Source organism: Mustela lutreola, chromosome 4, assembly GCF_030435805.1.
Source record: "Mustela lutreola isolate mMusLut2 chromosome 4, mMusLut2.pri, whole genome shotgun sequence".
NCBI classification, from domain to species: Eukaryota; Metazoa; Chordata; class Mammalia; order Carnivora; family Mustelidae; genus Mustela; species Mustela lutreola.
In genome coordinates this window covers 80,381,031-80,405,038 of record NC_081293.1, presented here as the reverse complement: position 1 = coordinate 80,405,038, position 24,008 = coordinate 80,381,031, and the positions used below count along the sequence as shown (strand labels likewise).

The window sequence follows — 24,008 nt, the reverse complement described above, 5'->3', positions numbered from 1 at the left end:
AGAAATATGCCACAGCTGACACACCTTTAAAAGTTACCTTATTTTAAAAATACATTTAACATTATTCCAGAACTCATCCATGGCAATAAATTCGTTCCCTTACCTTGTGGTTTCTCCCATGCTTGTCTAAAAGGGAGATTATGGATTTAATGTGTCCTTCCTTAATAATATTTAGAGCTTCTGGACTTTCTACTAACACACAGTGTAAAACTTCAAGAATACCTAAAGATAAAGAAAAAAAAATATGATTAAAGGGTCTGTGATGACCAGTGCCTTTCCTTCTCTCTAGGTGTTCCTTCAGATCAACATGTAATTATTATGGGCTCAATATGTTTGTCACAGGGCACTGGGTGAGAGGTGACAAGTGATGCTTGTGACGGGACTGATAACCAGAGATAACGAAGTAGTTGAGTGAGGACCAGGCGGTGTTAGCAGAGTAAGCAGGTACCTCTGCCTGGGAAGGTATGAAAGAAAGAACCTCAGAGAACACATTTATGACCATTTTCCTGACAGGAAAGTTAGGGTGATATGAGGTTGAGTGAAGTCTTGAATGGAATGCATACCTGTGGTGCTTGGCATATAGGGCAAGTTGGGGACAAGATAGGTAGGTAATAGGTTAGGACCAGCTTATGAAGCTTCTCAGCTTGAGAGTATAACCTTATAACAATGCTTCCAAACCCACAAAGATCATTACATTGTTGTGGAGGTAAATGGTAGAAAATGCTTTAGTTTACAAAACAACAGAAATATAGAGAATAATGCAAAATTACATAAAAATACACAACATACAAAACCTGATTAAGAATGGGGTATTTTTTTTTTCAAAGATTTTATTTACTTATTTGAGAGGGAGAGAGAGCACACACACAAGCAGGGGAAGAAGCAGGCAGAAGGAGAAGGAAAAGACTTCCCACTGACGAGGGAGCCCAGTGCAGGGCTCCATCCCAGGACTCTGAGATCATGACCTGAGCTGAAGGCAGACACTTAACTGACTGAGCTACCCAAGTCCCCCACAAACGGGGGTATTTTAAAGTATTAACCATCCGAGAAGGTAAAAGGGAATATACCCTTTCTTTTATTAGAGCTTAAGAGAGATAAGAGAAAATAGTTTTCATTATCAAAATTTTTAGTGTGAACTCGGAAAGCTGAATATATATACATATGTATTCATTGTGAGAAAGTTTGCTCTGTCACTAATGAAAGCACAGACCACTTGTAGCATTCAGAAAATGTGATCTCTGAGAGCTACAGAGTATCATGAAGGGTCACAGAGAAATCCACAGAAAGGTCTGTACATCTCCAATGGAGTTCACTCTCTTGGAAAAGGGCTCAGGTGTACAAATGGCAGAATACAGAAGTAACGGTAGACTATGGCTGCCACAATCTATGCTTGATCCAAATCCCAATCCATTATGGGACAGGGGCTACTTATGTTAGTTTCTTTACTGATGACTTATTTTGGTGAAGTATGATATGAATGTACACTCAATTAAAAAAAAATACCCAACAAGATGAGTCAATTTTTGGTATAGCTCAAAATCAACTGCTGTGCTAAAAATCCAAGACAGCAGGGCGCCTGGGTCGCTCAGCTGGTTAAAGCCTCTGCCTTTGGCTCAGGTCATGATCTCAGGGTCCTGGGATTGAGCCCCACATCGGGCTCTCTGCTCCATGGGTAGCCTGCTTCCTCCTCTCTCTCTGCCTCCCTCTCTGCCTACTTGCGATCTCTGTCAAATGAATAAATAAAATCTTAAAAAAAAAAAATCCAAGACAGCAGAAAATAATACAACAGGCTAATGGATAAAGATGTTTATATAAGGGTACTTAAACGGAATCCTTCTGCTATTAAAAATGGAGTAATAAACACATTCATTCTTAGCTAAAATAAACTAAACTAATAGAAAAGGAAAAGAATTTTTAATAGATTACTCATATTTTATCATGATGTCTTTGTTTTCTTCCTGTTACCTATGACTGCAGCGCACAAATACAGCTGCCTGTGTTTGGAAAAGAAAATTATACTACATATCATCCATACTCCTTTGTTCACATTTCATCTGTGGTTGCCTTTGCACCAAAGAGGCAGAGTTGAGTGGTTGCAACAATAGAGCCCTATGGTCTACAGAACATAAGACCTGTACTATCTGGTCTTTTACAGAAAAAGTTCGCCAATCTCTACTTGCAGGGTTAATATAACCATTAAGACAAAAGACCAAGAAGTAGAAGACCACAAGAAAAATAAATTCTCTTTGTAAATAAATATACACAAAAATCAATAGCATTCAAAAGCTAGAATATACCAGAAAAGATTTAAGACAGGACTGTGAAAATGAACAGCAGAGATCACAAAACGCAAGAATGGCAATATGAACTATGAAAATAAATCTGATTTTTTTCCTGGATTCAGCTTACTTTAATAGAAGGCTTCCAGAGTTTGGGACTTAACATTAAAACATTTTTTTTTAAATGCTGCTACATCAGATGCAACGAATAAACATTTAGTTGAAAAGCACTGACTGACTCTGACGGTAAAAAGTCAGAGAAAGCTACTTTTATTGTCAAGTGTTGGGATAAACAGCAAATAAACTTTTATTTCTTGTGTGTGGTTAGAAATTCCTAAAAGAAAACAAAATGGAAATACCAAAAGACTAATTAAAAAAAAATAAAGACTAGCTAGACTGACTATATTAAATAATATGTAAATTATACCAATATATGCCTCAAACTCTGGTGAAAAAAGAAAGAAGTACAGGGCTTAAAAAATATTACAATGGCTACATTTAACTAAAGATGATTTGACAATTAAATTCTAAATGCACTGAATAAGACCCAGAAATGGGAATAGTGCCTAACACTCTTGGCCAGATTCTCAAGAGATACATTTAAACCTTGGCAGATCGTAACAGTATACCGGAATGATTTATGAACATAAATTAAATATTCAAAAACACAGACACACACACAAACTAATAAGACAGAACTAATAAGACAGAACTAATATATAATAAATCTTATAATTTCTATACATAACCTGATTTTTAAGTTTTAATAAATTTACAGAAATTTTGGTGGAAATCTTAATAACATGAAGAACACATAATGTAGAAGATAAACTTTCATGAGTAGATATCTGCACGACTGGATATATATTATGTTTGCAACTATGTAAAATATATTTATATGTATAAAACATCTACTTCAAAAAACACCAGGAGTTAGTATGCCAGAATGTTGGTGCTGGTTATTGCTGGATTAGTATACCTTCCTTCCAATACTTCCAATACTTGATGAATTCCAGAAAATGTGTACACATTACTTTTACAGTAAGAAATATTTTTAGAAAGGAAAACAAAATAGGAAGTGAGGTCTATTTCCTTTTTTTTTTTTTTTTTTTTAATTTCTTTGCTTTAGGGAGAGAAAGCGTACAGGTGAGGTGGGGGAGGGGCAGAGGGAGACAGTGAGAGTCTCCTGAAGCAGACATTGCACTGAGTGTGGAGCCCAACGCGGGGCTGGGTCCCAGGATCCTGAGATCATGACAAAGAAGCAGCCGCTCAACTGACTGGGCCACCTGGGCATCCCAACTAAAGCACACATTGAATTGACGTCACTCTGTGCTTAAAAGCTCCCATGGCTTTCAGGGACATCCAAGGTCAAAGTCCATTTCCCAGAGCATGGGACATCAGCTCTTTGATAGATGACGCAACCCAACCCACCTTAGCTCCCACCAGCTCCTTTGACAAAGAACGGGTAGTATATACTTCAAAGTACATGGTATAAATACGCTTATGAGCTAATGCATTTACAACACACTGATACATTTATTAAATGCCTACCAGGCAGTGTTCTAGGCAGTGGGACCATCAGCAATCAAGGCCTGCCACAGCCCAGTGGGACTTGTCAGCTCTGTCCCACCTTCCATGTTTTTGCACGTTATTCTTAGACTGAAATACACTTCCCTCTTTGGAAACTTCAGAATCTGAATCAGTCTGCAGAAAGTCATCTCATTTGGTGGCTTTTTACCAACACTCTAGAATGAATTATTCTTTCTTGGTAGTACTTATCATTTTGTGTTAAAATCCTTTATGCTCATTTCAATCTCCTATTAGAGAATGAGTCCTTGAAAGTAGAGATGTGTCGAATTCAGCACACCTAGGCCCAGGGAGGCCCATCTCATGTTTGCCAACTGAGTAAGTGAATGAATATAAATGGACACTTTCAGTTTAAAACAACATAAACGAGAGTCATTACTATGAAGAGTATATATATTAGCTACATCGGCATATTTGCTATCTGGAGATTTTAACATTAAGATACTTATTTTTTCTAAAGGTAGAGAAGAGGGGCACCTGGGTGGCTCAGTGGGTCATGGCTGAGGTCATGATCTCAGGGTCCTGGGCTTGAGCCCCGCATCGGGCTCTCTGCTCAGCGGGGAGCCTGCTTCCCACCACCCCTCCCTCCCGCCTGCCTCTCTGCCTCCTTGTGATCTCTGTCTGTCAAATAAATAAATAAAATCTTCAAAAAAAAAAAAAAAGGTAGAGAAGACATGATAGAACATGGATGGAGAATTTATATTTCGTAGTTCCAGTATTTCCTCACTGAATGACAGGAATTTCTGTAGGCTTTAGATGTGGGGGTCATGCACAAAATTCAAAACTGATGGAATAAACTGTTTATATGTAAGATACATGAACTATTTATTTAGCTCTTTGCCTTAAAACTTTTATGGATGTAACTTTCTGAATTATTTCTAGGGCTCATGACAAGAAAAATCTCTGAGGGTGTAACAACATGTCTGGAAATAACCTACTGGTATTGGAAACATCCAAGTGCTGTGGTGGGATGTGCCCTGGGCTGTCCAAGGTTGAGGGTTTACATGGAAAACCTGAAAGCAAGCCATAGAACAGAAGTCCTGGAAAGAATCTAGCCTCGGGATTCTGCCCCACACAGAGCAGGCACAAGGTCACGGTGAGTCTTGCACGTTCGAGTGAAGTGAACAGAACCAGGCAGGGAGCCACTCAGGCATAGGTGGAGACAGCTGTAATTATTGTCTCAGGAAGACAAGGAAAACCAATGGACTTGGAAGACAATGCCAACACCCTCTCTCCAGAAACTGTTTTCTCACCTGCAATTACAAGTGTGTAGCAAAAATCAAACAAAAATTAAAATCATTTCAGAACACTTAAGTGTATGTGGGCTTAGACGGACCGTGGTTCTCACCGCAAGAGGGTCACACAGGTGTTATTCAGCTTTGGAAAGGGACTCCATTCCTACATCTCTGCTCTGAGAGTGGGCAATGATCCTAGAAAATTCCTGATGGAGCACATGGCCTTAGCCTTCTTCCCCTACCTAGGAGTTAAAATCCTTCTTAACCTTTCGGTCAGACCTTATTAGTCAAATTCCCAGGGCTCACAGGAGGCAAATAGAAATGAGGAAAGTTATATTTTTTGCCATGTGTAATTAATGTAAACAAAGGAACTTAAGTAAAAAGACTGGAGAAAGGGACTGAGAAATAACATGACAACAAAGAACACAAAACACCCAGGCCAAGCTGTCTATATCATGGACTGTCATCCTTTCAGAAGGGGGAATAACATCCTGGATATTTACTAGGCTTAAATGAGGAACTAGAATAGCAAGAGGTATTATCATTATCCTGTTGTCTTATGTAGTGGTTATAACCAGGGACACAAGTCAACAAGCCCCACTTGAGTCCTGGCAGATTTTAGGCAAGTTACTTAACTTCTCTGTGCTCCAGTGTCCCCATTTCTAAAATCAAATTCTAATAATGGTTCCCACCCCGAGGGGAGATGTTGTGAGGAATTAACACATATAAAGTTTTTAGGAAAAGGCCTGAATCCAAGCAGTGTGATGTAAGCGTCTGTCCTTATTTGATGGTTGTAACAAAATAATATAAATGACAAATGAAATGAAATAAAAAAGGATCAACTGGGAAATCTGACAACTAGGCTTATTTTTATACAAAGATTAAAACTGTTAACATCAGAGAACGGTAGAGAAATGCTGAAGGACAATACTGATTGGAAGGAAAATCCAGGGAAAATATTTATTGATCACTATGGAGAAAGGAAATTGAAGTGTAGATATCAAAATAGTTAAATTAATAAATCCAGGAAAAATTACACCAGAGTGTTAGAAATTGAGGGAAAGACAAAGAGACACAAGTAGGGCAACAGACAGAACTGTAGGAAGCTCTACATTCTGGAGAGAACAGGATTGTTGAGCCAAAAATACCATGAAATGTTACAGCAAGCAGACTTACTGGCTCATAAATGCTTAAAAAGACATAATGTGCTCCTTTGACAAGAACCCTTTCTCTCCCCCATTAAAACAAACAAACATGCAAATGAAGTGGGCAGCAGTTAGAAAAAGCAGAAGAAAAGTCCAGCTAGCTCCATGTTGACAAAAAGGTCTGAGGTGTGTGGGAGGGATTTTTGGCTACACACCAAAGGGGAGGCTAAGAGAGAAAGAATCTGAGTTACATACAAATGCGTTAATTTGTTCCTGGGCCTGTGCGTCTGAGAAGGCTCTGTAGAGACACATCTCTGCTTTTTGTTCCACTAATCTGAATGGAACCAACATGGAGTGATAAACGATGGGTCGCATCCAAGTTGTCCTTCTTTGGTGGCGGGGCATGAATGTGGAACTTCTAGAAGTAGTGGGAACTTCTAGTTTGAGCTAGTGGAGGGCTGGTGGAGAGCCTGACCAAACAGCACTGGGCCCATCCAGAACAAACAGGAGGTGAAAACCCATCGCTATACGGCAGAATTACGACACATCTTACCATTTAGAGGAGAACTCTGCATGCCACAGACTGAAGCACTGAGGGAACTAGGAATGAATATCTGTGGTTTGTTCAAAATGGGTATAAGTTTGAAGTCAAGGAAGTATTTGGGTTTCAGTGTGAGATAAACTGATGAATTTATTTTTTAACTTTTTTAGGCAGAAAGGGACAAAAGGTAACAGAAGCAATGTACGTTTTGTTTCCTTTCTATAATACAGGGCTTACTTGTAAAATAAACACTAAGTAGGGTTTCCGTATCACACCCAAATAGAGAGGAAAAGGGGACTAAATTGAAATCAATATTAAAATATAGAGAGGCTTTAGAGAAACAACCTCAAGAGGTAGGGGTTCGAGTCAAATAGGGGAAACACATCATCATGCATCCTTCCATTTCTTTACAATGGTTTTGAGGCATGAGAAGAAAATAAGCTCATGAAATCTTTTGAGCTAACATAAAGTTGAGAAGAGAGAGAAAAAGTGACAAAGGTAAGATTAAAATATAACAAAATGTGACAGAATTAGGAACATTAATAAAATCAGAAGTTAGTGAAGATAAAGGTCTGTATTACATTTTTATTCATATATAGAAAGGTAAGGCATCATGAATGCATTAGCAAAATGAATAAAAAAGATGGACTTAGGGTATTTTATTGGAAGATGAGATGAACATGAGTCAAAAATTTCCTGGGGTACATTATCCAAAATAAATAAAATAAATAGCACATGAAATAATGTAATTAGAGTGTATGGAATAGTACACTCTAAGGCTGAACAGTATTCAGGCTTAACTAGGCTTCTGATGCTTTGCTGCTTTCAATTTCGGGAGTAGTATTTTATAAAAGAAAAATTACAGGAGTAAAAGGCAATTAAGAAAAGAAAATGTCAATCAAAGGCAGTTCATGATGCAACAGTTAAATAATAATGTTAGAAATGTTATGCCAAATATTTATTTGTATAAATTGCCATATCTCAAAATCCACAAAGGACTAAGTGCCAGACAAGAAATTATAAACACTTTGAGATATTCTTATCTGGCTATTTACTCTTCAGTGTTTTCTCCCCCATTCACATGTTCATTTATCTTTTTTTTTTTTTAAAGATTTTATATATTTATTTGTCAGAGAGAGAGAGAGAGAGTGAGCACAGGCAGACAGAGGCAGAAGGAGAAGTAGGCTCCCTGCTGAACAAGGAGCCAGATGTGGGACTCGATCCCAGGACACTGGGACCATGACCTGAACTGAAGGCAGCCGCTTAACCAACTGAGCCACCCAGGAATCCCTCAATTATCTTTTAATCCATAAAATGGGCCATTCGATGTGTTAGGTTCTGGGTATAAGTAAAATGAGGAGTGGAAATTGATATCATTCCTGCTTTTGTGACTTTACAGGCCATATAAATTCAGTCCTAGCTCCACTACTTCCATTTGACCTTGAAAAGGTTACCCCTCTTGGCTTCTCAGCTTCCAAGTCTTCATTTGTAAAATGGAAATGATAATGGAACCTACCTTACAGAGTCCTGTAGGATCCAGTGAATACATATGACATCTTAGCACAGTGCCCTAAATTCACTTAAGATTTCCCTGGCCCCACAATGTGCTCATTAATGTGCTCAAAAAAACAACAATGTGTGCCTCTCTGTGAAAGATAAGAACTTATAAAAATGTTGGCAGGTGCAATTAATTGCTGAAAAGGCCTTTAAATAAAATTTTCGAAGACCAATGCATCTGAGTACTTTTAAGATGCATTGTTCAGGGCAAGAGAAACACAGATTAAGCAGCTCTCCAAAAAGATACTTAGCTCAAAGCAGCAAATATTTATTGAGAACTATTCTTCTGGGCAAGAATGTAAAATGATCACAGCATCTGACTGAGCTTTGAGTCAATTTTAAATGTTATCTTGAAAAAGGCAGTCTCTTCAATAAATGGCACTGGGAAGACTGGATAGTCACATGTAAAAGAATGAGACCACACCCCTATCCTATACCACTCACTAAATGAACTCAAAATGTATTATAAGATATAAATACGTAGACCTGAAACCATGAAATTCCTGGAAGAAAGAGGAAAAACCTCCTTGATACAGGAATGGGCAATGATCTTTCAGTTAGGACCCTAAAGCACAATCAACAAAATAAAAAAGTAAGTGGGACTGCATCAGGGGCACCCCCGGGTGGTTCAGTGGGTTAAGCGTCTGCCTTTGGCTCCGGTCATGATCCCCACGTCCTCAGATCGAGCCCCGCATCGGGCTCCCTGCTCAGCTGGGAGTCTGCTTCTCCCACTCCCTTTGCCTTCCCCCCTGCTCATGTACTCTCTCTCTCTTTCTCCTTCTCATGAATAATTAAAATCTTTAAAAAAAAAATTCAGTGGGACCACACCAAACTAAAAAGCTTCTGCACAACAAGAGAAACCATCAATGAAGTAAAAAGACAACCCACTGAATGGGGCGGGGGAGGGGGAGTGCAGATCACATTATCTGATGAAGGGTTAATGTCCATAATATATAAGAACTCATCAGAAAAAATAATCCAATTAAAATGGGCAAAAGACCCAAGTAGACATTTTCCTGAGGAAGATATATGGATGGCCAAAAGATATGTGAAAAGACCGTCAACATCACTAGTCATCAGGGAGAAGTAAATCCAAACCACAATGAGACATCGCCACACAGCCACCAGAATGGCCACGCTCAGAAAAAAAAACAAACAAACAAAAAAACATGAGGTAACAGATGCTGTTGTGTATGTAAAGAAAAGGGAACCCTCGTGCCCTGTTGGTGAGAATGCAAACTGGTGTAGCCATGATGGAAAACAATACAGGACCCCCCCAAATTAAAAATGGAACTACCATATGATCCAACAATTCCACTTCTGGGAACACATCCAAAGAAAACAAAAACATGGGGGTGCCTGGGGGGTTCAATTGGTTAAGGGTCTGACATTGATTTCACCTCAGGTCATGATCTCAGGGTCATGGGATCAGGCCCTGCATCAGGCTTCACACTCAGCATGGAGTCTGCCTGAGATTCTCTCTTACCCTCTGCCCTCCACCCACCCTCCTGCTCTCTCTCTCTCTCAAATAAATAAATCTTTAGAAAACAGAAACACTACCTCGAGAAGATAGCTGCACCTCCAGGTTCATACCAGCATTATTTACTACTAACAACAGCCAGAAAGACAAGATATAAATCAAAAATGCTGCAAACAAACAAAAAAAAAATCCAAAAACAGAACTCTCAGAGAAGAAGAGATCAGATATGTATTCCAGAGGCAGGGAGTCATGACAAAGGAAAAAAGATCACTAAGTGCTAGGGCTATAAGATACAATATGATGAGGAGAGCTAACGCTGATACACGGGAAAGTTGGTAAGAGGGTGAGTCCTAAGAGTTTTCATCACAAGGGAAGTCCTTTTTTGTTTTATCTTCTTTTTTTTTAAGATTTTACTTTTTTTTTTTTTTTAAGATTTTACTTATTTGAGAGAGAAAGAGAGCACCAGCAGAAGGTGAAGCAGGGGGAGAAGGAGAATCTGAAGCAGGCTCCATGCGGAGCGCAGACCCCGACACAGGGCTCGATCCCCCAACCCTGAGATGATAACCTGAGCTGGAACAGGTAGTCAGATGCTTAACTGACTGAGCCATCCAGGTGCCCCTGTTTTTTTTCACTTTCTTAAAAAGTTTATATATATGAGATGATGGATGCAAACTAAATCTGTTAGAGTAATAGTTTCATAATATATGTAAGCTCAACCATTATGATGTACACTTGAAGCATATACAGTGATGTATGTCAACCGGGTCCCAGTAAAATCGAGCAGAGAGAGTTCTGCAGTATGAAGACAGCCCAGAGGCCTCATTTCCAAAAGCACAAAAGAAAAAAAAAAGTGCATAAAATAATTGACTTCTGATAGTGTGGAATAAGGGAAAGAGAAAAGTTATACAACACACTGTTTAACAAAACCCAAAATTTTTTAAAGATTTTTTTAAAGTTATCTTTATACCCAACGTGGTGTAAAGATCAAGATCTTTAAAAAATAATCACCACAACCCCACGATCAAGAGTCACAATTTAAAAATTGACATAATTTTATTATATATATATTTATTATATATATTTTGTTATATAATATTTTTGAAATGTTCTATTTATTTATTTGAGAGAGAGCAAGCATGAACTGACCTGGGGGGGTGGTCAGAGGGAGCAGAAAGACTCCCCACTGATCAGGAAGCCCAATGTGGGGCTCGATCCCTAGACGCTAAAATCACAACCTGAGCTGGTCAAATGCTTAACAGACTGAGCCACCCAGGCACCCCCAAGTTTGTTTGTTTTTAAGTTTTTGACTAAAGGTCTTTGTACTGTGCCCAGAGTACAAGTCTACACCTCCACATTCACGCACAGATCTGGCAGCCAGTATCTAACTGTCCCAACCCCACCCCGATCCAGAGCTGAAGGCTCGCTGTTCATCTGAGCTCTCAGTGGTCTTCATTATCTTTATAGTTGAAGACAGAACCCCTGTCTAGTCCATTTCTACAGTGCTCTTTGAAGAAAATAAAAATGACCTTGTAGTTAAAACAACTCCTAATTACAAATGAAAAAGATGAGACACTTACTGTGACACTTGTATTCCTTTAACATTATAAAGACATCCATAGGGTTGACTAATAATCCTTGTGGGGCAGGAATTATTACAATCCCTGTTTTACAAACGTATGTAAAATAGGAGGTACAAAAGGGTTAAGATCATGCAGCTATCAAGGATGATCCTGGAATTAGAACTTTGCCAGTCCAACTCAGAATCCATACTTGTAATCAATCCTAAATTCTGCTTCTCCTTAACACAGTATAAAAGTAGGTAGAAACCAGAGAAACAAACAGGGTTTTAGAGGGGAGGGGGGTGAGGGGTTGGGTGAGCCTGGTGGTGGGTATGAAGGAAGGCACAGATTACTTGGATCACTGGGTGTGCTGGGTAAACAATAAATCTTGGAACACTGAAAAAATAAAATAAAAATGGTAAGAAAAAATGATAAGAAAATGATAAGAAAAAAATGATAAAAAAAAAAAAAAAAACCCAAGAGATTATTAAATACGGAGCTTTCTGATGAGGTCGTCTTGGCAGAGCTCCACCCTAATTTTGATGATGAAATGGTAAGAAACCCAATGGTAGGAAACCCAATGGTAGGTCAACCCTCAGGGAAGGCACCTGAAGAGTGTGCGTCCTGCCTTGGGTAGTGATCGACTTCCTTCTTTTGACTACTGGGTCCCAGTAAATAGAATCCATAATAAAAGCCTAGGTACTTAAAAGACGATGCGATCAAGAGGTAAGTCAGCTTGACAAAATTGGGATAAGGGATACACACTGCAAAGAGACTTTAATGAACTCAGTTCGAGACAAAGTCCTCAAGCCAGTATAATGAACCCAAGGGAGGTCACAGTCGCTTAACTTTAAGCATGACTGAAAGCGAGTGATACAGCACAATTATTTCACTGAAGATGACGATGAAAGTATTTAATATCCAGTGTGGAATGAGAAAACCCAGTCAGACCAGACACTGGCATCTGTCCAAAGCAGCACATAAAAGAGCTCAGGTCTCCGTTCTGTCCATAATCCTCAAAGAGGAAAAGACACAGTCTAGGTCAAAGGTAGCAATCACTGTCTGTGATTTTGTTTTTAGTAAGTTTTCCTCAAGCGAGCCACTCCACAGTTTCTCTGAGACCAGACTTCCTCCTCTCTTCCTCCAGCTAGCCACACAATTATAGGATGCCTCCCTAACTCACTGTGTGTGGGGAGAAATAAAATCAGCACAACGGGCCAATGTTCCAACTTCCAACCTATCCCTGGGAAATCTAAAGAAACGGGATGAGAACATGGATTCCAGGAAGCGCCCAAGACGACCTCGGGGAAACAAAGGCTCTCCTGAATTGGCAGGAGGTCAGAGGTGGGTGGCTGCAGGCTGGATGGGGAGCATGTCCACAGGACAGGTGGGGGCAGGTGTCACTTCAGGGGTAAACTCCTTTCATCTCTGCCCTAGGACGATCGCCTGCCCTTTGCTGGCCACTGGGGCCAGTATGGAATAATGTCAGGAGGGCATGAGACCCCACCTGGGACTGGAAGGTGACTAAAAAGGGACCCAATAACCTTGGGCTTTCAATCTTTTACACCTTCCTCACCTGAATCCTTAAGAGCCTGGCAATTTAGAGCCTCGGGAGACTGTCTCTGTCAAGGAATGCGTCTCTCTGAGGTAGAGAGCCCTGACGAGCATCCCCGCCATATTGGCAGAAACGGAGTGAGCAGCACTATGGCACCTGTGACTCTCAGCCTAGGGCTCCGTTTCTCCTTGCCCCTTAAAAAGACTGGATGACAAGACTGAGCCTGGCTTTGGCCCTGCTGCCATCGAACCTATCTGAGAAACTGGGGCCCCCCAGGCCAGCACAATTCACTGACCACTGAGGCAGAAGTGTCAAGCAGACCACGAATATAAAACAAAGATGAGAAACAGATACGAGAATTAAACACTGGCTATGAATATCAACTTCCTATTGAGTATCAAAAACACAGGAAAAGAACCAAAAAACCACTGCATCATTCAGAGAGCCACCATCACGGGAACAAGACCAGCGGACCCCCCCAGTCTCTGAAACCCAGGGACACCCTTTGCCCCATCACTCCTGGTCTCCTTCAAACTTTAACACCCAGGGCTAGGCATGGATGTTACATGAATTACTGTGGGAAATGCTTATAAAACCAATCAACTACGTCACAAAGCAGGATAGTTCTCTTCTCCAATGTGAGACAGTTGAAGTTGGTTTTTTTTTTTTTTTTTTCATCTCAAAAGAACCATTTCTAAAAACACAATGTGCCATCTATCCCACACACAGGCTTTCAGAAGAGAATTCTGAAAAGCATAGCGACTCCAGATAACCAGGCAACCCTGATCACTTTTTTCATTCAGAAAAGAACGTTCTGTTTCATTTGGATTTTACTTGGAGGGACTTTTTTTTTTTTTTTCATATTTGACATTGCTGGTAAGGAATATTTTTTTCCAAAAGCCCTCCAAACATAGACTCTCAATTCCCTGTTCTCTTTTGCTTTCCAGTTATTTAATGCTTCGCTGGGAAAGGAAGGAGTATGGCTGTACTCGGGACTTTTCCGGCATCATTCAAAAATGAGTAATTTTTGACAAGGGACGTCACTAAATATTCAATTAGTAACCTTTAATCGTTAATGTATTATTTCAAACACTGAGTGATTGTCTTTGAAAAATGTACACAGGGTTTCCCTGTCGTAAGTGATCCATCAGCTCGAACATAACTTGTCATCGTGATGACCCAGATCATTATTAAAAACCCCAGTCACTGTAATGTTCTCCGAATGAAGCAAAAGAGGCAGATGGATGGTTATGTTACAGTGCCATGGGGTCAAACAGGTACAGACCCAACAACGATCACGAAAGGTTTTCTTTACAAAGTCTGCAACATCACCATGATTCTGATTTTATGTTTCTCCTAAGGGTCAGATGCACAGTCTCCTGGCTATAACCAGAACTGGCACAACCAAAAGATATGAATCAGAGTGCCTGGGTGGCTCAGTCGGTTAAGTGTCTTCTTAGGTCACGATCTCAGGGTCTCATGGGATCTAGAGCCCTGCATCAGGCTCCCCACTCAGCAGGGAATCTGCTTCTCCTTCTCCCTCTGCTCTTCCTCCTGCTCATGCTCTCTCTCTCAAATAAATAAATAAAATCTTAAAAAAATATATTTAAATCAACCAACAACTGAAGTTTCCCTTTTACAAAGTTACTTCCTAGAAAACTGTCCTTTCTATGTCATCATTATGTGTTGCCTAAACTGCTGATAGGACTCCAAAAGATTAGCTAGGTTTTCTGCATCGCCAACAGCAGGTCTCATACAATATCCCGTGGGCTCCTGCTTTTTCTAATGCAGATGTTCATACCTAACTCCGTATCAAGGAAGAAGATCCTGGCAAACAACATTCTGGGGCAGAGTATTCACACCTAACGAATTTTTCCCTTTAAAAATGATGAGCTTATGCTCTCTAAGAAGCAGTCATGACATCTTTGGAAGCTTAAAACTGTGAGCATTAAAAATGTGAGCACATGCTCAGGTAGTTCAAGACCCCTGAAAGCTTCCTTCTGCTTGAACCCAGAGGGAACATCCTTCACGGCACGTAACTAGGAGCGGAGAAGAACTGGCAGGAATCCCCAAGTAAGCCACTTACACCACTGCAAAATTACCTGCAGAAAAGACTGTACAAAAGTTAGACTCAGAGAAGAGATGCAGCAGCAGACTGTGCTCAGTCAGCTGTTTCTTAAAGTCCAAACATCTTAAAGAAAACTCAGCCTTCAGAAATCCATCAGTTTGATTAACTGGACTTGCTCATACAAATCTTCTCTTTTCCATTAAATTTGGCCTAGAGACACAGTCACACAGGAAACCTGGGAATAGGTCTAATTTTTCCTCCCAAAAAATTCACAGTGGCTCTTCTCATAGACTTATCAGGTACCCTACTAAACCTTTATGCACTAGTAATACCAGTCAGCCTTCAATGAAGCAGAAGAACATGCATAAGAAAATAAATCTGCTCACTCCTCTTTCTGAGCCCCACAATCAGAGAAGGCGATAAAGAGGAGCTGGCTGGGTACCAGATACTGCCAGGACCCTGCTCAAATTCTCATCCTCTGTGTTCAGAGCTTGGGTTTCATCTCTCCTATAACAATTAATTCTAGCATCTCCAATCAGTCATTCAAATGTCCTAGGCCTTGATTTCCTCTCCTCTTAAGTGAGATGTCAGGTTCAGGGTACTCCAAGGGTCCTTCCTACTCCTGATGTTCCCTGTGCTTTCTGAGTGCACAGGACATCTACTTGACACAGAAGTACCTGTGACCAACAGCTGCACTGGACAAAGATCATAGCAAATAGCAATTTGTATCCAGTGGAACTGTGCCTACAACCAGCCAAACTGAAGACTGTAGAGATGGGACTCTTCTTGGCTGAATTTAAAGGATGCTCCACTCAGTTCTTTCCTTCTCTCTCTTTCCTCTCTGCTCTGAGCATTGTGTGTGTGTGTGTGTGTCTGTCTGTCTGTCTTCAGAGAAGCAGCCTATTCATCTGACATTTACACTGTCCTGAAGGTAGCTCTGCCCGTCTCTCTCGAGATTCCCTGTGGCCAGAAAAGGGGATCAGCACAATTCTTTGTATCTACTGGAGATTGCCAACAATTCTGGATACTCTGACCCAAGAGTTTATCTATTCTTGCAATCTTGCCATCATTTTGCTACCACTAACTTGACCACCTCCTCCCAGCATTTACTCAGTTTTCTCCTTCTTCAGCAAGTTCTGTGATGGTCCACAACCCCCCCCCCCCGCCATTTGTGGTGTGATACCCTGAAAACCCTCTTCTTACGATCCTTGTGTCTTTTTTTAGCTCAACAATCTCCTTCTTTATTTCTGCCACCCAACAATCCAACAATGTCTTAAAACTCAGTGTGTGACTCAAATTTCTCCACCTCCTCTTCCTAAATCTTAAACACTAAAATTTTACTCTGTGACTTAAAATTTCCCTCTTGGACCACAACCGTCTGTTCTTCTACTCATTCAATTCCAACAAACCTAACCTTGAGTGAGTCTTTCTCATGCAAAAGTCATGAAATTTTATCTGTATTGACTGGCATTTTCTTAAGGGAATTCAGCCATTCATTCATCCATTCATTTATTCATCCTACTAGATGCCAGAGGACACGGTAGACCCAGAGATGAACGAGATCATGCCCCTGGCTTCAAGGAGTTAATTGCTAGTTAGGAGATTGAGAGGAAAAATAGGTAACATAAAGGGGCATTAGTGGCACAGAATGGCAACTAATGAGATACTGTGCAAAAGGAGGGAGGAGCAATCTACTTTCGTTTGGGGGTCGCTGATACAATCTATGTTGCTAGACAAGTTCAGGTTATCAGTTTTAAGTTTTCACAACACCAAAATAAGAATAACACACATATTAGAGAGCGAGAGAGATCAGGTTCATTGCCTGTAACTATTTGACTATCATACAGACTCATAATATTAACATGTATTCAATCACTTTAAAATAGTGTGCTGTACGATTTGGAAACAAATCCGATTTTTGGCTATTATTGTCCAAATAATCTTCTGAACACAAGTTAAAAGTTCACATGCCAAACCAGGTTTTTTGTTTACATAATACATTTGGAATAACTGATCTGAAAAACAATGGGGATTCTGGCTCCATGGTATACTAAGGGACTTCATTTTTTTTTTTAATGTAAATGAACTGTAAAATTGCTTTTCAGAAATACTAAAATACCAATGAGTTTACAATAAGTAAAAATTTCAACTTATTCAAAGGAAAACATTTAAATGGCACTGATGCTCAAAATTTGTTTTTATACCTTAAGGAATGTAAAGTAGAAGAAAACAGGAGTTAATGTATAAGGACAAGGAAATAACCAGAAAACATACCAGAAGAAGCTTCTAGTCTTTCCAATCGGCTGATCAACCAGTCAAGGGAGCCAGAAAATTGAGCACAGTTTTTACGATTTCCTCTAATTAGAGCCGCTGCAGAAGAAAAAAGCAGACATCACAGTTATATGATTCTCCAGTTTAAAATGCAAGGTAAGCTGGTAGTAAGCCCTAAAATACTGGAACAAGAACAAAATACTCTGACTTTACCTCTCAGATCTATACAAATACACAGACACATCTTCATATATAAAATTGAGACATATAATATTTAAAATATTTTAAAATATTTAAAATATATAATATTTAAAGTCTATTAACATATATTATTAGTTTCAAAGGTAGAGCTCATTGATTTAGGGGTTTTATATAACGCCCAGTGCTCATTATATCATGTGCCCTCCTTAATGTCTGTCACCCAGTTACCCCATCCCCTAGCCACCTCCCCTCCAGCAACCCTCAGTTTGTTTCCCATGATTAAGAGTCTCTTCCGGTTTGTCTTCCTCTATGGTTTTATCTTATTTTATTTCTTCCTCTCCTCCCCTATGATCCTCTGCTCTGTTTCTTAAGTTCCACATATGAATGAAATCACCTGATATTTGTCTTTCTCTGACTGACTTATTTCACTTAGCAGAACACCCTTTAGTTCCATCTTCATCATTGCAAATGGCAAGGTTTCCTTCTTTTTGATGGCTGAGTAATATTCCTGTGTGTGTGTGTGTGTGTGTGTGTGTGTGTGTGTGTATCATATCATCTTAATCCATTCACCTCTCAATGCACATCTGGACTCTTTCCATATTTTGGCTACTGTGGACATTGCTGCTATAAACATTCAGGTGCACATGCCCCTTCGGATCACTACGTTTATATTTTTAGGGTAAATACCCAGAAGTGCAATTGCTGGGTCATAGGATAGTTCTATTTTCAACTTTTTACGGAACCTCCATACTGTTTTCCAGAGTGCTGCAGCAGCTTGCATTCCCACCAACAGTGTAGGAGGGTTCCCCTTCTCCACATCCTTGCAAACATCTGTCATTTTCTGAGTTTTTAATCTTAACCATTCTGACTGGAGTGAGGTAGTGCTCATATTTTTCTTCTTAAAGAATTGATATTTGTTAACAGGGGCCAGAAAACCATACTGCTCATTAGAAGGAATATAATTTGAGAAAGTAGTATTTCATATTGGAAAGAAATGACGAAGGATAATGGAAAAACCAGTGTCCTGGGAGTCTCCTCACTTGGATTCTGATACTCATTGCTTTTAATTAGCCATGAGAGGATTTAATTTCCCTAGAGCTCAACTTTCTCATGTCTATAATGAAAAAGTTAAGAGCACATCAGTTTTCCTGAAAATATATCACAAAATACTAGGAGATATAGTTAGTAACTGTAACAGGCACACAGAGAGATATAATTAATTGTTACCTGGAAAAAAGGGTGGGAAGGCAGATGGCTAATAAGTTTGAAAATGTTTCACTTTCCTCCTGTATCTCTACTTCTCTTTAAAGTTCACAATGCACTTGAAGGACTCAGAACTCCTATAGTCAAGTCACCTGTCTAACTTTGTTTCACCTAGTGTTTTTGATTGGTCTTTGATGAAAGAAACCATCTTATATGAAATTCCTACACAACCTTTATGATCTCTTTCAACCCAATTTACAGAATCCATTTAAAAGTTCTGATGTCTCACAATCCCGCGACTCTTTCAAAGTAAATCTTGTCAATATTTTATGAAAATTCTACTCTTAATGCCCATGAGATTGTTCCAAAACAGTACGACTATTTACAAAGGGTTGGTGCAATGTAGGATATTTAATGGGAAAAAGATGTTGCCATAAGAAAACAATCACTATTTAAAATCTGGTAGTGCTAGGAAGCAGTTTGAAGGAACTGAAGTTCGAGGGCACTGCCTATTTATCCCCTGGTAAGAATAAGACGGAGGAGTCCCTATAGTAGCAGAGTGCAATTAATCTTAGACTTTATTTAGTCTGCCTGATGATTAAACAACGATGCACTTGATTACTTAGACTCCCTGGGACCAGAGCCCCTGCAAGAATCAGCAACCAGCTAACACACACACACAAAGTGACAAGGGTCAGGGATGAAGTACAGTGGAATGATAAGGAGTCCTATGTGCTCCATGGGATTTCTAATTTTAATCCATAAGAATATCTGTTCATGACTTACAACAGCAGTCATTGAGGAAGAGTATAAAACCTTTGAATCTTTAGAGTTTCATTTGCTTAAAGTTTAACTCACTCTTATATTAAGATTTTGTTTATTTGAAAGAGAGAGAGTGAGCAAAAGCATGAGCAGGGTGGTAGGGAGAGGGACAAGCAGACTCCTGGTGGAGCAGGGAGCCTGATGTGGAGCTTGATCCCAGGACCCTGGAATCATGACCTGAGCTGATGTTTAACCCACTGAGCCACCCAGGTTCCCTAACTCACTCTTCTAATTTTACCTCTGGTTTTTAAAATGAAAGCGATTAAATGATTTCTAGAGGTCAGATGTTAGAGATAAGGAACAAACAATGTAAGAATGGACCCTTTCAATAAACCATGAAACATTTAAGAAAGTCACATAATAAGCCACAAAAAAGAAGACTTCATTAAATTTACTGCAAACAGAAATGGTATACCCCATGTTGGCCTAGCCCACTGACAACAATGTAATGAAACTAGAAATTAGTAAGAAAAGTAGAAACTAAAAGTCCAAGCACTTAATAATTTAAACTCACTCACTAATAATTTTTGATTCAGTAGGGAATCAATACCACAATTGTAGACTGACTAGTAAATAGCAAATATAGAAATGTTACCCAATACAATCAGTGGTAGATAGTCAAAACTGTACTCAGAGGAAAATTAAACACTTTCTTTCACCAGGTGAAAAGTGTTATCCTAACATCCTTTCAAGATTTAAGAAATAACATCAAACACATATAAGTAAAATAGGAGAAAGAAATAAACAAAAAGGAAAACATTAGAGATAAGAAAATGATCTATGTAATAAATTTAAATGGTAGGATTGATCAATAAAGTCAAGAATTTTTTTAAACATGTTAAATAACAACTCTCTAATCATGAAGGAAAAAGACAAAATTAAGAATAAACAGGAATTATAAATACAGACACTTTTGAGGTCTCAGCACTAGAATTTTTAAACATATAGGAAAAAGAATGGTTTCCATTTATGCATACACACACACACACACACACACACACATTTTTTTTCACTAAAACTAACCCAAAGGAAAAAAATTTAAAGGGAAAAATCTAAAAAGTAAAATCAACCATGATTAATATCGAGTAAAAAACCAAAAACTTTTTTTCTATACTCAAGAAGTAAGGTATTTCTAAACTATTTCAAAGTAAAGAAACTAAGGAAATCTCCGTAATTATTTTACATAAGATAGTATAACACTGACATCAATACCTAACAAAGTATGTATATGAGAAAACTAGAGGGAACTCTTACTTATGAATATCAATCCAAAAATCTTATACAAGGATGGTATTTAGAAATTATATTCAATGATACATTAGCAACATTAACTCAAGTAGGGGTCCATTCCTCCAATGAGACAGAAAGGTAGTAGGAATCTGTTAATAAGTCACAGACAAAATGTGGTCATCTCAATAGACTGTGACAAAATATATACTTCTAATAAAAGAAAAATTAAGCTCCATAAAGAATGCCTTCTGAACCTTATCCATGTGTGTATATGTATGTGTGTGCAGGTACATACCCTCCTTTACAGATAAATGGAGTGTGTAAAACATTACAATTCAGCAAGTTAGTTAAGACATCAGTCAAGTGAGTTTCTAAAGTAATTGAAACCTACACAGAAAATTATAGGGAAGTTCAGCACAATACAGTTGATAATAGCAAAATCCTGGACACAGCCTGACTATGAGCTAAGTCAATGGCACATCCCTTCAGTAGGCTAGTGTACATCCACTAAAACCATCATTTACTGCCAAGAAGATATGCCTGCAGTACAGAAGACCATTCAAACAAATGCTATAAAGGAATGTTGATCATACAATCCCATTTTTGTGAAGTAAATACATACACACCCACACATACACACAATGTAAGTATATGCATACCATGGAGAAACCATGTTTTTCTAGAATACTCCTTGGAGAATGCGAACAGCCTCTGTGAACTATATTCTGGTAAGTCCCTGGGACAGAAGCACAGACCCTAAAGAACACTGGTAAGGGTGGGACTGCCTTCCCAGTTCAATACAGGACATGGTTTTATTTTAAAATAGGAAGAAAGATGAATAAAGCCGGTGGAGGGGGGATCGTGCTCTGTGGTGTGCTCCTTCACAAAGACCCCTGAAGCCCTAATAACTTCCATTATAAAAACACACACACACACACACAAATGCTGAATAAGAACAGCAAGTTGTATTCACCTGTAAGGAAGTGAACTTCTGTGGCCAAGATATTATGTAACCTTAGACAGACAGAGGATATTGAAAAAGCATGAAATGGGAAACACTGTCTCCAAATAATCCCTCAGAATGTAAAGACATCAAAGAGGCCATGAGCCTGTCTCAATCCCTGGCATTGGCATTTGGACCGAGCTAACTAAGCCTTCAAGAGAGGAGGCCCTAACTGATACCATAGTGGTGCAGGGTTTGCACAGGTGTGAACCCACAATGCTTCAGTAGGTGTGTGCACATGGGTGTGTGAAGTGTTTCATATGTGTATAATGTTACCTGGATTCAAAGAAATATTTTTAAAAGGTCCTACATTACTATGGGTGGTTACATTTTTAACATGGTTTTCACCTTTTTGTAGTAACTATCGAATTTTTATAATGAAGCATTAATTTTAAAATCAAATAATACAATACAAAGTTACCTTCTTTTCAAGAAGAAAAGGTGAAACTACATCATTGGTATGGACAGCTGCTGCTGGATGTCTCAAGAATGCCAAACCACAATGGCAACTTTAATTTAATTTAATCTCATGATGCTTCAAGACGAAGGTGCAAAAATTTGGGGCTGCCTGGGTGGCTCAGTGGGTTAAGCCTCTGCCTTTGGCTCAGGTCATGATCTCAGGGTCCTGGGATCAAGTCCCACATCGGGCTCAATGCTCAGCACAGAGCCTGCTCCCTTTCCTCTCTCTCTCCGCCTGCTTGTGATCTCTGTCTGCCTGCCTCTCCGCCTGCTTGTGATCTCTGTCTCTGTCAAATAAATAAATAAAATCTTAAAAAAAAAAAAAAAAAAAGAAGAAAGAAAGACGAAGGTGCAAATACTCAAAACAAATGTCTTTCCTCATGCAGGACAAGCAAACTAAACCCCTTCCAGTCCTCTTCTGTTGCTGGCTAATGGGTCTTAAAGATGGTAAAGACCTTTGCTCTTCCATACATCTGTATTTATTTAAGAAATAAATAAATTTATTTTACCTACAAAATAATATAAATATCTGACTCAGTGGGTAGAATGTGTAACTCGATCTCAGGTTTGTGGGTTCAAGCCCCATGCTGGGTGTACAGAGTGCTTAAAATAAAAATCTTTTAAAAAATGAATGTAAATGCATCAGGCACCAGAGCCGGCCCTTGTGAGTATGAACTTGAATAACATGTGAATATAATACAATGGTTTGAGGGTCTTCTTCTAGCATATTGTAAGTTCTTTTCTATTTGACACTGTCTTATTACACCTCTGTACATTGCCTGAAATTTGGAAGGTATGTTATTTCTTACTAGTGAATGAATAAACAGCATCCAGTCTCTTACAGAATAAGAATATTCATGGTTAAGTACAGTACGATTTAAATATGATGAAAACAATTCAGACTGGGCTCTAAAAAGGGAAGTGGTAGTTCACAGAACCATATTTTTAATGTTGAATAACTAAATTTCTGAACTTTTATCTCATCAGAAGATAAAATGCAAGTAATATTGGTGGCCAATTGAAAAATGATGATTGTAGGGGTGCCTGGGTGGCTCAGTCATTAATTGAGGTCTTGGGTCATGATCCCAGGGTCCAGGGATTGAGCCCCGCATCGGGCTCCCTGCTTGGCAGGAAGCGTGCTTCTCCCTCTCCCACTTCCCCTGCTTATGTTCCCTCTCTCACTGTATCTCTCTCTGTCAAATAAATAAATAAAATCTTTTTAAAAAATGGTGATTGTAAAAAATACTCTATTTTGCATTTTCTTATTTGTATTGTAATATCCCTATGTCCTCGTGCTTTGGTGTCTTTAAGCTCCAAGACTCATAACTTCTCAATATACTCAAAGAATCAGGAAGCCACAAATAGATTAAGATATAAGATCTTCCAAGAAAACTCTCACTTTTGAAATTTATTTATCAAATACGAATTACCTGCTTTGCATCTGGCACTACTCCAGGTCTAAGAGATACAGCAGAAAATCAAAAGAGCTTCTCTCCTTTGGAGCTTACATGCGAAGTCTGGGAATACTAATCATTCCAGCATAGACAAATGAGGGACCAAAGAACTAGAATCCACAAAGATTTCTTTGTTTTAATTTTCAGATTAACAAGTTATTGTTCCTAAGTCCTGAAAACCCAAAACACCAAAAATAAACAAGCAAAAACTCCAGAATGTTGTTGAAAAATTTAAGAGCGCTGTGCCATGGAAACTTCTTGGGAAGCGTAAGGAAGGGTCCCTGTTGTTCCGGAATTTTGTGAACTTAGGTTTGATGACCCTGCCCAGGAAGTGGACAGAGTAAGAGAAGCAATGAAAA

At 39.1% G+C, this 24,008-nt stretch overlaps 1 protein-coding gene across 3 annotated transcripts in view; it reads right to left on the bottom strand.

Annotated features, from left to right (window-relative positions):
• RYR2 (ryanodine receptor 2) overlaps positions 1-24,008 on the bottom strand; it is a 751,000-nt gene that overhangs the window by 325,265 nt on the left and 401,727 nt on the right. For all 3 annotated transcript variants that reach the window (XM_059170336.1, XM_059170337.1, XM_059170338.1), the window contains exons 17-18: positions 17,281-17,376; positions 104-222 (exon numbers count right to left, since the gene is read on the bottom strand). In XM_059170336.1, coding sequence (XP_059026319.1) covers positions 104-222; positions 17,281-17,376 — 215 coding nt within the window. The remainder of the gene's footprint in view (positions 1-103; positions 223-17,280; positions 17,377-24,008) is intronic.